The sequence below is a fragment of the Triturus cristatus genome, chromosome 6 (genome assembly GCF_964204655.1).
Source record: "Triturus cristatus chromosome 6, aTriCri1.1, whole genome shotgun sequence".
Lineage (NCBI taxonomy): Eukaryota > Metazoa > Chordata > Amphibia > Caudata > Salamandridae > Triturus > Triturus cristatus.
This window is the reverse complement of record NC_140589.1, coordinates 1,686,808,020-1,686,825,303: the sequence shown is the minus strand read 5'-3', so window position 1 is coordinate 1,686,825,303 and position 17,284 is coordinate 1,686,808,020. Positions and strand designations below refer to the sequence as shown.

Below are 17,284 nucleotides of genomic sequence, written 5' to 3'. Positions count from 1 at the left end.
CCTTATGCTTTGTTAATTAGGAAAGACATTTATTTTTATGCATGCTTCGAGTGAGAATGAAATGAAATGTGATATTTCTATTTATTGAACATAGGATTCCTATTTAGGTCAAGAATTAACTGAACACAAAGCATTGTCCTTTAGAGCAAAGGGGCGGAGAACATTATATTCGAGCAGCTGCACAACCAGTGTATTGGAAACCTAACGTTTTGGGGCCTGTCAGGAGTAGACTTCTGTTTAAATCCCAGCCTGCCCACTTGACCAAACTGTGTGAGCTTATGTAAATAGCAAATTTTATTGGTCCTCATTTTAACTCGCATCAAATCTGAGATCACCTGTAAGAAGCTCAATTCAGGATATGTGGTATATAAAAACCCCATCTATGGCTTAATAGGCAATAATGATGCTGCACATAAAAATAATTGCATGTCACAAATTGACATTCATAGATAAATAAGAACTTTATTCGGTTGAAACAAACCATAAAAGCACAATTTAATACAGAGACCGTTGAATTTTTTTTGAAAATATAAACAATTACAAAGTCCATCTGAAAACACGAACAGTTAGGCAAATTAAATATCATTAAAGTAAAATCCAAAGTGTATAAATTTAAAAGACTAGCCAGCATAGTTCATTAATACCCAATTAGAGTAAGTATACAAACAATGGAGCCGGCGATAAATCTATAAACCGTGACACATACTGTCCCTGTTTGAAGCACCTGCAAATCGTCCTAGCCTCGTTACATCTTCTTCCATGAAAAAAACCTCAGTAGGGGTTTCAGTATTCTAAGTCTTTGGGTTTTATACATATCACAAAATGCATTTGAGATTGAGGTACTATTGAGTTGCACAGACATGGTATTAAATATTTCCCATTGTACACATTAAAAGGATAAGAGACCAGAAAGTGAGCCCAGACCAAGCCTAAATCTTTAAAAGATAAAATCTTTGGTGGCGTGTCATCTTCTGCAGGTATAGCTCAATACTAGGCGCTCTGCATAATGTGGAAGGTATGATGCCACCAGCCTCTTTCTTAATTCATTCTATTGTCTTAATGCCATTACGGTCCTTAAGAGCTCGTGTTTTGCCAGCAATCTCACCGACTTAGTAATGCAGGGTGAGTTCTCAAATAGTTCCAATCTATTAATGGCTTGCAGCTCATTTTTGATGTATACCAGCCATTTGATTTTATGTGCTCCTCCTGCAAGTTTCATGTGGTTTGATACGATTGCTTGAGTCAGTGGGACTTCAAACTTAGACCATACAGACAGCCACAACAGGATGGGTGCTACCCTCATAGCATCTCCCAAATACCGTAACCCAAATTCGTCATGAGCTGTTATGGTTGTAACACTACATGGGAGTGATAATCTGCACAAAAATGATTTTCATTGATTTGAAGTTGGGAGTAATCAGTATATCTCCACACCTCTGTGCCATAGGTGGCAATCACAATAGGTCGAGCTATATAAATAGTAGTAGCCACATCTAACGGCATGGAGCTGAAATTGAACAAAGAGCCTACAGCTTGTTCGAACAGAGTCACCCTCACCGTCCTCAGGTGCTTCCATGTGCTCAAGATATCGAATGGAACCCCCAGATGGGAAAATGTATATAGGTAGTAAAGGGCAGTACCACCAAAATGGAATGGAGTTATCCTGTTCCGGACTCTGGCGCTGATCATAGCAAAAGATTATGTTTTATTGGTAGAGAGACCTAAATCACACACAAAAGGTAGAAATGCACCTAAAAGCTTCTGAAGACTCCTCCACGTTCTTGCCATAAGCACGCAGTTATCTGTGTACATGAGTACAGGTAAATGCCGAAACCCCATCCTGGGGGCATCAGCAGCTGCATTTATCAGGACTCTATGTAAATCGTTGATATAAAGACTAAGGAGGAAGAGTGCCGCTCACAACTTGTCTGACCCCCCCCCCCACCCCCCCCCGATCTTATAATACGGGGTACACTCCCCATTTGGCCCAAACCTGATATTGCCTTCTACATTTGCATGCAGCTGAGATAGTAGGTAAGCAATTTTTGGATTGGCACCTTTTGGCTGTAACATATTCCATAACGTCTCCCTAGAGACATTGTTAAAAGCTGCCTAAAAAAGGCATCCTTATTTGGCAGCCACATATGTACTAATGATAAATGCAAATTCAATGATCCCTAAGCCCCGTTTCAATCCACACCGTGCAGTTATTGGAATGCACTTCTCGGTCGCCCAAATTTCAGGTTGATTCAACAACACTCTACCCATTCCGCCTTGGCTGTAAAGATGTAGGGCGCTAGCATTGGGGTCGCTCCTATCCCACTTTTTAAATATTGGCACTATGATTGCCCTAGACTAGCATTTAGGGGGACCAACCTGAACCACACTACAAATCACATTCACCCGTACTAGGGTCCATAGTGCCAAGTTACCCTTAAAAAGATCAACTGCGGCCCTGGAGCTTTGTTACTAGAGCATCCTTTTTAAAGCTGAGATGACGTCCCCAAGGGTAATTATCAGTTCTTCTTCAGTCTCTGGATTTAACACATCTCCTGTGAGATTACACTCCGCATATTCCTGTTCATTAGAATCATACAGTTTTTTTAAAATGCTTAACCCAAAGATTCTCAGGGATAGTCACATCTATACCAGTGGTGGACATATTTGAGAAGAAGGTTGCATTCATTGTCTTCCAAAATTGTGACCCATCATTCATGCTACTAGCTGTTCCCAAGCCTTCCTCCTGACCTCTGCTTTCCTCGATTTGAAGGTTTCTTTGTAGAATTTCCTACACTTACTAATTTCAGCCGGGACCCTCTGGGGACTTTAAAGGGCTTGTTTGAGGGTACTAAGTACCCTAGTGCATGTCTTGTCAAACCATCTGTTACATCTTGGTGCATATTGTCGCGTAGATGACGATAATGATAATTGTGCCGATGCCATTTTACAAATTTTATCACAGGCCCCCAATACCCGTCCCGGATCGGGTTCAGCACTGAGATAATGCTCTAGGTACTCCAGCTGGTTCTCCACAAGCGAAGGTAGGAAAGCCTGCGGTTCAACATTCCTCCACTTACGGCATATGCACCTGTTACTTGTGTATTCAATTGGGCAGGTCATCTAATTAGTTAAGAATGAAGAGAGCCCCAGTGTGAAGCTTAGAACAAGTGGGTTCTGATCGCTCAGATGGCTCTCTAAGATCTGGACACCTTCCCCACCCATAATTTAGATAATGCAATAAAATCAATCGGAAAACCCTTTCCGCTACTAGTGAATGATGCCTGATTCCGAGTTTCTTTAGCAGCTAGGTCACAGCGGAGTATAAGGTTGTAGATTTTTAACAACCTATTCAGACTATCACCAAATAAATTGTTGTCCAAGTGTGAAGTTACAAGAATCCGAATCTGCTAGTCCACAGGCCTTCACATCAGCAATGGGGCATAACTATAAATTAAAGTTTCCTCCCCATCATATAACGTAGCCCCCCTGTATATCTGGTATCATTTTGTCAAGAACAGTGACAAGGGAACTAATAATTTGGGTGTTACTAGGCACAAAGTTATTCTGATCAATATTAATAACTATCACTAATGATACCCCTGTCGAAGACAAACAAATTATTTGAAAAAGGGGGTAGTCCACATAAGTCTTCATTATATTGGCTGCTAGAGTAATACTTATAAGAGTTAAAAGACCTCCACTTTGATGCCCAAACAGTTATTTGGTTGCCGGTGTAAATATCAAATACAATCTGTTTAGATGACAACCAAGTCTCCTGGAGACACAAAATCTGTTGCTTATTGATTAAAGATGTCCCGCTGTTTTCAGACAGTTTACTACTCAGTCCCTCGATGTTCCAACAAAGGAAGGACATATCACATACAATACAGTCCGTTACAGTTAAGTCGTCAGAAGATGTGCCTTATTCTAAAGCTCGCTCAGTCTTGAGATTATGGTGCAGTTATGAACAGTAACAGCTGGTGAAACAGTTGGGAAATCAATAGAAGTTGGCTCAATACAAATGCCTGTAGCCTGTAATCTAGTATCGGTAAGTGTGTGAGTGGAAGAATTTCCATACATCTCATTGCTACTGCTCAAACAAAGAGTGTGGGTGACGTAAGTATCTTCAGTGGTTGACGTGTCCTGGTGCCATCACTTGTCAAAGATAATCCTCCAGTAGCTGTGGCAATCGACCCACCAACAAGTCGATCGACTTCTTCAAGAGCAGAAAAATGATTAAAATTAGCCACACTAAAGATCCTATTGTTTTCTGAGTTCGGAATTGAGTAAGTAGCGAGATCAAGACATCCTGGTTTGTCTAAAAAGCCTAGCGGGACCGGGTATATCCTTAGAGGTAGTCCCTGCGAGCCACCTATTTGTGTGAAATGAACCCAACCAGTTTCAGGTCCCAAAAATTAATTACAATACAGTCTCCTGTTTACATTTGAGTGGATTTGCCCACATAGTGTACTCTTCGGACTCCAATAATTTCACTTGCAAATGTGTTATCTCTAATACATCTAAGGGTGGAGCTAAGCAAATGGAACACCTTGTTCTTTAGCTGGTCAGTTGTTTCAGCTTGGGTTGAGCACAAATGGGGTACTTTGCTCAGGACTATAGCATACAGAGTGTGCTCCAGAGGAAGCTGTAGAGTAGTAAGTTCTCAGCTTCCGATTATGTCCATTGAGGTGGTAATGGGCACAGAAGACAGGGAGGTATTGCTGTTGTGGCGTTAGGAACGATCTTCAGCAGTGGTGTGTGATACAATGCCTGTAATAGCGGTTTTCGCCTGCTTTAAGCCTCCCCGTTGTTTCTGCTCCCCTTAGCAGTTAGTCATGACAACGGGCTCTACGCAGCATGTAAGAGATCCTGTCTCCAAGACCGGTCAGATGGTTTAGTGTATGAACCAGAAGATCGTTCAGTGTCTTATTGATGCTCTGTAGTGCCGCTATCATTGTAGCCATCAATCTTGTAAGGGCACTTTGTGTCACTTAAATTCCCCCTCACCCCCCTGTAGAGCCTGTCTGCATCACCCCTCCACCCCACAATCTCATGTGTTTGACCATTGTCCGCAGGATGCCCAACCTTTCAGCCAGAGTAATCCGGTGCAGAGCCTTTTTTTCCATGCTTCAGAGAGCAGTACGCTAAATTGTAAGGCTGGTATTTGCTTTAAAATATTTTTTAGATGTGACATTTTGGGAATAGAAAAGATGGTTTTTAACTACTGTTTGCTTACGCTCCTCCGCATTGTTTGATTTACAATTAAGAGGCTTACCGGCACACATTTAGTTCTTTTGGCACTTGGCTGATTGTCGCCTGTTGGTCCAGTTCCGGGCTTAGCGGGCTGCCGGTTCCCGGCTGAGGGACGTGGCTCCTTCACATAAACACCCCCCCCCCCCCCACCCCCTCTCATTTCTGCTTCCTGTGGGCCTGGTTAAAAACACCATAGGTGCTCGGCCGCACAGTGGGCGTGCCAAAGGCAAGCCCGTCTGTGCCCGTCCGCGCCAGTCTGTGCCCGTCCGCGCCGCTCGACACGCTGCCAGTCCGGCTGGAATTAGGTATGCCTCCTCCCAGCCTGAGCTGCTTGCAATTGGGAAGCGGGTAACGGAGTGTTTACAACCTCGGCTGGATGTTTTGGAGGGCCCATTTGGGTGTTTGTTGTGGTTTTTTATCTTTAGTCCCGATTGGAGCCAATAACCTGGCGTCGGGATTTCGATCCTTCTTCCAAGGCTCTCTATCGCGCTGCCATTAAGCGCTACCATAGGGCCCTCCATGTTGAGCGTGCCGCATTTTATGCTGAGCAGATCAGAGGGAGTTCAAATCCGGCTAAGACTATTTTTTCTATAGTGACGGAGCTTAAAATTCAGAAGGATGCTGTAAGTTCAGTGATTACCTCTGATTCGCAGTGCGAAGATCTGGCTATGTTTTTTTGTCAAGAAGGTTGAGGACATTTATAGAAGCTTCCCTATGGTTCACATAGGTCCTCCTGAGACCTCTTGTAACCTCGTTGATGGTGTCCTTGAAGCCTTTCCCCCTATAACTCAAGAGGTTTTATTGGCACTTTGCTCCAAGGTAAAGTCGGGCTCTCCTGCCGATCCTTTGAAGCCAGACCAATTCAAAAAATTGCTATCTACTATCATTCACCCTTTGGAAATGGTGATCAATGGGTCTCTGAGCGCAGCGGTTGTGCCCAGGGCCTGGAAGCAGGCCAGGGTACTGCCACTGCTCAAGAAACCATCTTTAGACCCCTATAAACCCGAAAGTTTTCGTCCCATTTCCCTGTTACCTTGGATCGCGAAGATCACCGAGGCCTATATCAATTCACTTCTTACGGATTTTTTTACTGGAAATCAGAGGTTTGATCTCTCTCAAAACGGTTTTCTGCCTGGCCACAGCACTGAGTCAGCGCTTTTGGCCGTGACTGAACATCTGTGGATGGCTTTAGACGCGGGGTAGACTTCGGCACTGATGCTTTTGGATCTCAGTGCCGCGTTTGACACTGTGTCTCATGCCATTTTGCTGAATCGTTTATCTAAGGCGGGAGTTACTGGCCTAGCTCTTGGGTGGCTGTCCTCCTTTCTTGCTGATAGGACGTTTCAGGTTGTTGCCCCCCCCCCCCCCTTTTGCTTCTGGTGTCTTTCCTATTGGCCAGGGGGTCCCACAGGGTTCGTCCTTGAGCCCCCTGCTCTTTAACCTTTATGTTCAACCTCTAGCAGATGTTGCCAGGAGCAGAGGGCTGACCATGGTTTCCTATGCCGACGACACTCAGTTGGTGGTGGCTCTCTCTCGTGACCCCGAGCAGGACTCCAGGAAATTTTAGGGCGACCTCTCGGTGATCGCCGAGTGGATGACCGCCAACTGCCTTCAACTGAATACCAACAAGTCAGAGGTGCTGTTGGTGGGAGGGAACCATGACTGCTGGAGTGAACTGTGGTGGCCCAAGAGTTTGGGGGCGGCCCCTAACCCTAAGCCTGTAGTGAAGAACCTGGGGGTTTGGATGGACAACTCACTTAACTTCCAGATTCAGACGAAAAGGGTGGCAGGAACTTGTTTCGGTCTGCTGCGCGGGCTCAAACCTATTCTGGCCTTTTTTGATGCTTCGACCAGGCAGATTATTATTCAGGCCCTGATTTTGTCCAGGCTGGATTATGCCTGCTTGCTGTACCTGGGAGCGAATAAATCTGAAATTCAGAGGCTACAGAGAGTCCAGAATGCGGCCGTAAGATCTCATTTGGGCTTGCGCAGAACTTGTTCAGTGACCAGTGCAATTTGCAGCCTTCACTGGTTGCCTGTAGCCAGGCGAATTGAGTTTAAGGCATTGTGTATTGCCTTTAAAATTCTGAAATTAGAATCTCCCCAAATTCTGTCTGACCTTCTACCTTTCACTCCTACACGATCACTTCGATCTATGGGACAATGTTTGGTAGTGGTCCCCCGGGTGGAAAGAGTCCATGCTGGCGGGCGCTCTTTTCGCAATAGAGCTGCCATTCTGTGGAATTCTTTGCCGGCCCGCATTTGTGGGCTTACTAATTATTTTCATTTTGGGAAAGCCATTAAGACATTTCTGTTCCCCTCCCTGTAGGCCTTTAGTGTTTTATGTGTACGACTCTTGTGTTGCTTAGCGCCGGGACGCCTCTTAGCTGAGGCAGCTGTTGCGCTCTATAAACCCGTTAACATAACATAACATTGGGCTTGAGTGCCCTCGTTGCACGCGAATTGCCCTTCTTCCTCTTAGTTGGTAGGGAATTTATGGTGTCTAGGGCAGTTTAAAAAGTGGCGGATACGTTTTCCCCGTTGTGGGGCTGCTGTTCCTGTGACATCAGTATGATGTCAGAGTCCATTGAAGGCACACAGCAATTGAAATTGGTATGGTTAGTGGTCAATGTAAACGCTCCGTTGGGAGACTGATTGCACTGGTACCACCCCACCCAAATTAGCATCCTTATTGTTTCCTGCACCTACTTTTGGTTTAGTGACAGTTTGATAATTCGCTGCTATCGTTGTCGAAGATCTCCTTGTAGACCCCAGACTCTCCTCCACCAAATATATCTCAGGCCTTTCGCTTACCCATGATGTTCCGATGATACTGGCTGCTGGCAGGATGATGAGGACTTTAAACCAAGAGGGATGGCCCTGCCCAGCCTCTTCGGTCTCTGACAGGCACAGACCGGACCGACCCGCCCTCAGCCCAGGCTTTGCCCGGGCACGCCAGCGCACGTCCTGCGCTGCGGGATTGATTCTGCCCTTAAGAGAGCTGCGGGGACCAAAGAGTGTGAGCTTATGTAAATAACTAGTTTTATTGGGAGTGTTCCACCAAATTGACACATTTTAGTTCACTCCTGGAAGGATTATCAGGGATTTTGAAGTGGTGTTAAATAAGGAGTCTTCAAAGTGTGTGTCCCATATCTTAGGGGAGCACCATGCAAGTACCACAACAAAACCATAAATCTTTTTTTTTTATAATCTACTCTAGTGGGTTGGGAGGAAGCACAACTCCTTCTGGGAAACAAAAGACAACAAATGAGGTAATCTCACTTAATGACAGTTTCTGGCTTCTTTTGAAGACCAATTGGCTTGTTCTTTAAATACTTCTTGCCTGCTTTCTGGAGGCTGCTACCCAGAGCTGGGTCCATCCACAGGGTTGAGGAGGGGTGGGACACAGTTTGGTTTAAAGAAGGCAGCTTAGATTGAAGGTAAGATGAGTTCATTTAGTGCTGGCTGATAGTGCTAAGAAAGAGCACACACACTTTACTACCTCTTCCTCCAGCACTCAACTTTTCGGAGGTATCAGCTGGTAGTTGTGATTGGGGAGTAGATAGTAACAGGAAGAGGGAGTGACTGGAATAGTGATATGGTAGGCATCAATAAACGTGGACCATTGGTAGGTGAGAGGGGTAGTGGCTAGGAGCTGGGCAATGCTTGTACACCGGGAAGTGGTAGAAGTGACTTTCAGTGAATGGTAGAGAGGGAACAAAAAAATAATACAGGAGAGGACTGGGAATTGAGTGGACTGGATGGGAGAGGTGAGCTTCAACATGAGAAGCTCTAGTGATAAGAGGAGTGTGGCCGAAGACAGACTGAAGAGGGGGACATTGATAGGAAACATGGGCAGTGATACAGGAGGTTGGTTGTTAGGGGGAAAAGTGGGCATTTATTTGGGAGTTGGGCATGAAAATTGAGTCATGGGGGTGATGTCTACTAACCGGAATGGTGAACACTGATAAAGATGGCCACTTATTGGAGAAGTGGCCCATATCTGGAAATGAGGGTAGTGACAGGAGAGGTGAAGAGTTTGCTGTGAGGTGATCAATGACCGTAGAGGTGGTTACTGACAGTTTGGAGGGGCAGTGTCTGGAGAAAGGTGGGCACTTAAGGGCTATGGGCTAGTGCTTGAAGTGGTATACAGCAATGGGAGATCTGTCCTGTGATGGGTGAGGGGCACAGTGACGGCAATGGTGAGCATGGATATTAATGAGAGAAGTTAATATTCTTGGGAGGGCTGGACCATGTGGGATCTTGGTAGTGATGTAATCAGTGTCAGGAGAGGTGTGCTGTGACTCATGGGGGACTCTGTAACTGGAGAGGAGTGCCATGAGCAAGGGAGCAGCTTGACAACGGGAAGGGAAAAGTCCTGTGTCTGTAGCTCCCAGGTATGATCACCACTTGGACAGTGTTTTAATACACTTTTGTGTTTGTATCACCATTTGCCCTTCCCAACGGTCAAAGTTGGCAAAGGACCCACCACAAAAATATTCTGTGCTCTGCCTTACAACATTTAATGACCCTTCTGTTTAATACATGATTACAAACTGTTTTAACAGACGTCCATGCAGTGATGTAATCTAATGCATTAAAGTGAAACACCGCCATTCAACAAATAACCTGTTTTAATCTGAAAGAGTCATTATCATGGTTTTACATGACATTTGCTGCATCGCTTGTGTGCAGAACCCTTTGATGGCTCTGCTCGTAGGTTTGCCTCTTAGAGCCAAGCCAGAGCCATGGCTCGGCTCTCAATGGTCTTGTGTGGAGCCACTGCGAGTCCTCATGCAAACCTGACACACACAAGTATAGGAATCCTTGAAGTGTGTTTAGGTGTGCATGGGAATCTGCAATGGCTAAACATAAGGACTATTTAAAACTCCTGAGAATTTACACTTTAAATAGCAGTAACATGCAGAGGAAGAAGTGTCAGACACCTTCCTTTTCCTGCTGTTTTAGCCACCAAAATAGAGTGCCAAGCCTGTTAATCACTAAATGGCTCTTGTGTTCAGCACTGCCGATCCCTATGCTCACCTGACGTTCAGAAATCCCTGACGTGTGTCAGATGCTTAGGCTTCCCTTCAGTTTCAGAAGTTTAAGTGGCCACATTATTGTTATAAGCATTATTAGACTAGTGAAAAATGCAAACAATTCAACCATGTTAATTGTGCCTAATGTTTATTCCTATCTATCAGTATTACCCCATATCTAGCGAGAGCATGATGGCCGCACCCTTCTGCCAGACCCAGTTGGAATGATCCAACCCCATACCTTGGTGTCCTGTCTCAGGAAGTCTGCCTCAGTACATTACCGAAGCGCTCTTGGCCTCAGTTCTTAGGATGACTGTCAGGGTCTGCGGAGCGGTCTCTCATGCACTGCTCTCTGCAGCATTCATGATAACTCTGGTGTGAAGTCCCTCACCGAAATTTAAATGGTCACTCTTTAAATAATAAAATACTGGCCTTATCTCATTCTGCCAGAGATGCAGAAAAACATCTTTTATTTAGTCTGGGGAAGAAAGTAGTCTCCTACAAACACATAATAAAGCAAGGACATCACGTTTTGTTGTGTGTCCCTGGAACTAACTGTGCAGACTACTGAACATCAATGTCTACCAAAAATAAATGCTTGTGTGCCCTTTACTTGTGTTAGTGAAAAACCTGTTCAAACCACCAGCTAAAAAAGGATGCCAAGTTACAAAGGAAAACTAAAACGAAGACTAAATATAATCCCTGTAACAAAGTGGCTGAAACCTGAGGACGAATCGGGCACAGTAAATCTTTAGTGTGCACAACCGGGTGGAGAGGTTTGGGGTGACAGGTGGATTAGCCAGTCAGTCTGAGGCAGCTTCAAAATTCATGAGTGGTACCAGGAAGAACAGGGTCTGAACTGTAGTAAGACTGTGCTAGTCCTGGACAGAGCACTAAGGCACTGCTTGCACAGCAGGCAGAAGAAGTGTGTGCGCCTCAGACTGCATGTCCCATCCTGGCTATTTTTAAACCGCTAGTTGGAAGCAGCTCTATATGGACTGGCTCCGCAGATCAGAACTTGGACAGATGGTGCTTCTAGCCTGTGATTGACCGATTGTAGGGTGGTCCCTGCAGCCCAAGCCTGTACTGTAATTGATCAGTCAGAATACCTTTTATTCGCTGGCCCAGAAGCCATTTGTATATCAGTTCATTGCACCACCAGTATGGGGATTTAGGTATCTCGGATCCCCTCACCAGACAGAGCCAGTAGGCTCAAACTCGTTTGCCCTGAAAAATATGGACAGCTTCATGTCCACATTCAATCACACAAAGAAGGTTGGAGCAAATGCAAAGGTAATCTTTCAGAATAGTTACCAAAGTAGTCAAAAGTTTGCCTTCGGCTTGTCTTTAAGTCCATTAACTGCATTTATTGTTCTTCAGGGATGTCACGATTATACAGATGTTGATAATGATGTTATCAATGTGAAAGTTGAACAGCCATGGAGAAAGAACAGCCAACAAAACACGTCTTTCATCCTAATTGAACTTTATCAAGGATGAAGAAACTTGTTTGTTATTTTCAGCAGGAAAGTCCGGCAGTGTTGTGTCCACAATTGGCAAAATAACTAATGATTGATGCTGGAATCAGATATAGCAAATTTGCATAGTCGGTGCACTCTTGAAATTGAGATACAAGTTCTATAGAGTGCATCTTGGCTCCTTTGTGTTGCTGTAGTGTAGGTGTAGAGCTTGATTCTTTTTTACATGCAGCCTTGATGAGCGTTGGGTATATGTGAAGCAGTCATCTAATCTTGCTCCTTCTTTTGTGAAAAGGCTTCACAAAAGATGCAGCACATTTTGTTTTTATTTTGACAGGTTGAAATGCAGTTTTTACACTACTACGGTTACACTACAATGTTGGGCCTTAAGCCATGTTTGTTCTGCAACTATAGTTGATGGTACAATAGGTGCTGCAGCCTACTAGTAAAATCTAACTTCCAGGCCCTGGGTATATTTGTTCAATATACTAGTGACTTTTAGGAAAGTTAAATATACCAATTAAGAGAATGCCAAGTATGCAATTCCTCAATGTTTAAAGGTGGCGCACAAGTACTTTACTACTGGTTAGCAGGGGTAAAGTACACAGATTTCTAAAGCAAGCACAAATATAGGATACTTCAACAGGTGGAAAAATCCGAGGGGACCATGCAGAAAGGGTGGATTTCCTACAGTATAATTTTTCAAAATGCAGAGGGATAATTTGGTGGTATAATCTTGATCTTTAATATGTGAGACGTCACATTACGGTTGTTTCAATCTGCCCTGGAATGTAGTTTGAAGGTACCACTTAATGATAGCTTATAAGCCACTAGAGTAGCTACATCATCATTTTTCAAAGCAGGTTGCGTTAAGATTCATGAGCTCCGTGATCAGATTCTGAGCCATTCCTGTATTGGAAGAGTTTACCTCTTCAGTAACACATACCACTTTAAAGGTGGTTTCAACCGTTTTTTTCCCTCTACCCAGATGGTCGAAAATTCAGACGGTCAAGCTAACTAGTTGCGTTTGAATTCTATAATTGTTTCTATATTGTTCATTTATGCTTCTATTCTCATCTTTGCACTCTTGTGATGCCACCAGAGTTCTACATCAACATATCATTTAACCTGTATTGTATTGCATTCCCCGATGCAAAAGTAAACACTTTTTGCCAACCTGTGAATCTGTCCAGCTGAGTATATCCTCAAAACTTCATCTGGAATAGAAGTGAGCAAAACAAATAAGTGAATAAAATACAATATGTAACCATCACCATGAAAACACCAGTATTCTCATTTTGTTCGAATACTTGAGTGAGTATCCCAGTCAGTTCAAAAGCATATTTTCAAATGATAGTGGAAACCTGTGTCCTCATGCTTCAGCACAGAAAAAAGAGTGTAAGACAAAGAATTACCAACCGAAATTAAACCTCAAAATGACACAAAGTCAAGGACTAAATGTCCAAACGTTTAGAATATTAAATCCTACTTTAAGTCTGTATGCCACCATTTTTTAAAATAGGTGATCAATATGAAAACGGAATGGAATATTGTAAAAAAAAAAAAAAAAACACAATCCCATTCCTTCTCTGTGCCACATTGTTATATTGCACTGGTTCGATTTCCTACCAACATAAACAATGTATGGTATGTGTAGTGTCTCCAAACCTTTCAGAGTGGCCAAATCATGTCGTAGGTCTGTTTTATCTCCTGAAATAAGTCCTCTATACCACGGAAAAAGATCGATGACTAACACAAGTGGGGAAAAAATCGAATATCTGATAAGTCATGCATCCTTCTTATTAAATATCTGCAGATGATGCTTCTTTTGCGCTCAATTTAGCAAGCTATGTTTTCATATATGAATTCTATTTATTATGAGTCGTTGAAACCTTTTCTGGTACTGTTTTTGCTAGGTGATGCAATGAATATTCCATGCATGATTATTGGTATGGTATATCCATATAGCAAATTTTTATGTGATTCTCTGCTTAGTATACTGTGCTTGAACAAAGATCTAAATCTTGCGTATGAATTGGAAATCCTGGAGTATAGGATGTGAACCTTATGTACAGGAATTACTTTTATTTCAGGATTCAGGTGGAACGTACTGACCTGGATTTTGAAGTTACTGTCCAGACTGACAAAACAGCTTCCCAGAATCTGCACTCACACAGATCGCAGAAGCTGCTGTGCATCAGGCTGCACTGAACTTAGGCAGTACAGACCTTTCAGCAGGCAGCAACGGTGGCATATCCTATCCAGCTTATTGGCCCCCAAGTCACCGCATATTTGCCATCCTCTGCACAAGACGTGGTGATTGGCGCTGTAGAAAGGCAAACACTCGAGTCTCTCTTTCTAGATCCTGCCTGCATCTCCAGCGATGTTTGCGATATATGGTTGCCATCAATGCTGGCAAATATCCGGGACAAAACCTTGCATGCTCCTCTTACATTCCAGAAACACTGTGCTTGTTGTTCGGTGTGGGTAGTAAAAAGGTCATATAAATGCAGCTGAGCATAAGTTATCTAGCTGCCATCTCTGGAACTTCCTTTCTAGGTGTATTTAACATTCAGTTATGCAAATCTGTGGAGAATTGTAGTCTGTGTTTGGTCCGCCCACCAGAACAATGTGTTTTCTAATTTGATTATGTTTTAATGTTTTACAGCAGTGATTGTACAGCGGTATTGGGAAGATTTCTGCCACCATTACAAAGATAGCACAAATAATCTTGGAAGTAAATACCTGCACCAAGAACAGCCAGCAGATACTGAAAAGTTTGATTTTTCAGTAATGTCTTACAATATCCTTTCCCAAGATTTGTTGGAAGATAATTCTCATCTCTATAGACACTGCCGGCAACCAGTGCTGTTCTGGAGCTACAGATTACCTAATTTACTTCGGGAGTTCAGAGAATTCAATGCTGATGTAAGTGGCAACCAGTACAATTGATCAAAATGTGTATGTATTTTTATTTTTGAAATATTTGTTAAAACTGCTCTACATGCAAGTACATATTTAGTAGCACCTGTAAGCACCTTTAGTAGATTGCTCGGACAGTTCTTTGTGGGTCACATTTGAATAGATATTTTATTAGGTCTCACCTACAGATAGGTTCTAGTGGTTAGTTTTTGAAAAACATCTTGTCGACAATGCCAACACTTGCATTGTGCTAGGACCCAGTCCATTGTTAACTTTTTTTTTTTTTTTTTTGTAACTCTCCTCTCTTACCTCTTATTTGATGCCTTTTCTTGTGTTTGACCCTCACCTGCAGCATAGTTTCTTTACCATCTTTTTGATTGGATGACTTGTATTCTTTCACTGTGCACAATCAGGGAACTACTTGTTGGTAGCATGTCTGGCTAGAGATGCGCATTGTTTTGTATACTACTGCATCTAATGTTGGGTCCAGACCTTTGCAATTTATTTTTATTCAAAGAAGTTAGTTACAAGACCTGTTGTTACGTCTATAGTCCACAGTGCACAAGAGCACAATCTCAAACTCAAGATAGTTTTCTTCGCCCATCAGGTTCAAATGTTTCGAGTAAGCGCTCCAGGACCGATGCGTTCTTGCTGACCTTTCTGGATCAGCTCTTCGGGATTTTGTGGCCAGTTACTTTGAGGACAATGGATGAACCTTCTGTGACCGCACAGCCGTTTCCTTAGCGACTGGTGGTTGACACCTCTCTGCACCTCCTGATTAGACTTCTAGCACAGTTCAGCACTCATTACCTTTCTAGGGAATCCAGGTTTTATCTTCAGAGATTACCTAGGGCGGGGTTCTGTGTAATGTACACCCTTCCAATTCTGGCCTATGTGCAGCTCCAAGTACACGTGTCAGTACAAATGCTGGACACGTCATAAGATGCATCGTCAACCTTTGCTCGAAATACCCGATATCTTCATGGAGCAGGACCCTCTCCATGTCGAGGAAGAAGAAATGGGCCCTCCTGTCCTTCTGTTGGTGTTGGTCATGACACTCTGACAGCCAAGTTCATGGGTGCACTCCTTGCCGCCACCCTAAAAACTGCTTTTTCAGTGACAGCAGTTTAGAGGCAAAATCAAGATCACTCCCTCAAGTGGTTCCACCAGACGGGGCCAATGAATGGGGCGACTCCAAAAACGGCTCCTTCACCTCCAAACAACGACTTGACGTTGGTCCCCCCCACCCCTATTCTTACCTATAACACCTGCTGGGGAACACTATATATGGTTTTACTTCCCCAGTGGAAGTAATGATACTGTTGGGTGTGATGGCTTCATGCACCTCAGTAGTGCTGCAAAACAGACTGCATATGCATCTGTTGCAGGAGTGCCTTGTGAGGCAGGGTCACAAGCGGAGGGTTATGTTATGTTATTTTCATTTATACAGCGCACAGCTACTCGGAAGTGTCCCGGCGCTATAGACCACTGGGGAACCCGTCCTGGCTATCCTTGTGAGATGGTCCCTTTCTGGGTATCTCCAAGGTGCAACCAGGCATCCCCGGCGTCTGTGGGGGGCCGTTGTAGAGATGAGGCAAGCTTAATGCCCAGAGTTGCCGAGTGTGTTCCTGGTTAGAGTAGGTACCGAGGCGAGAATTATCGAGTTCGTTTTGACCCTGGTCCACGACCCTGCCGCATCGGGAATTGAACCCTGGTCCCTAGCCGATTCTCTGCTTACGCATCTGCCACCTCTAACCAGTGAGCCACACCTCTCCACAACCTAAGAGGTCTAGCATTGGTAAAGGCCCAAACTTAATGCTCTTCTGCAATGGTGGAAGGTGCTTGGCGGGGCTTACCTCACATTACCTCTGCAGGTAACCATTACCACGACGCTTCACACATTGGGGGGGGGGGGGGGGGCGCAACTCAGCCACATCGCTGTTCAAGGCTTCTGGACCACTTAGTAACAGGGCCAAATCCATCAAGCACTCCAAACTTTCCTTAAGCTCATCCAGGAAAAACGGTCCTCAAAAGGGCGGACAACATAACGCCCATGTATTACATTCAGAAGCAAGGGCCACTCCCCGTCCCACCACTGTCTGCATTTGTTCAGGAAATCTGGAAGTAGACAATCCACATGATCCACCTATTAGGGGAGAATTTGCTGTGGGTGGACTAACTTTGCAGACCTCCTAAGCAGAATGCATTAACAAGTCAGTGAGTGGTAACTCCACCCACAAGTCCTTCACAGGTAGTTCGATCAGCAGGTAGCCACAGCCAAAATCTTTGGGCAATTCACTATATAGGATGGTCGGGCATAAATGCGTACGCTTTGCTGCCTCTCACCCTAAGAAAGATGAGGCAGTTGTCAACCGCCCTCAACCTATTGGCCCCAACCTTGACTAGACAGCCCTTGTACTCCATGCTTCTGGACATGTCCATTATCCTGCGCAGGAAGTTAGCGCTCCAGTTGCACCATCTCAATCAACATCAGAGCCAAATCAAACACGCAGACACCAGGCAGCTCATCTTAGCAATTTGGCACCAGAGTTCCTAGAGTTTGGTTATCTTAATCTCCCAAAGCAGTGCATG

The 17,284-nt window shown here is 44.1% G+C and overlaps 1 protein-coding gene across 8 annotated transcripts in view; it reads left to right on the top strand.

Annotated features, from left to right (window-relative positions):
• Positions 1-17,284, top strand: part of ANGEL2 (angel homolog 2) — a 402,703-nt gene that overhangs the window by 150,002 nt on the left and 235,417 nt on the right. For 6 of the 8 annotated variants that reach the window (XM_085612885.1, XM_085612891.1, XM_085612889.1 and 3 more), the window contains one exon: positions 14,439-14,698. In XM_085612885.1, coding sequence (XP_085469011.1) covers positions 14,439-14,698 — 260 coding nt within the window. The remainder of the gene's footprint in view (positions 1-14,438; positions 14,699-17,284) is intronic. The other 2 variants (XM_085612886.1, XM_085612892.1) reach the window with 1 other exon arrangement.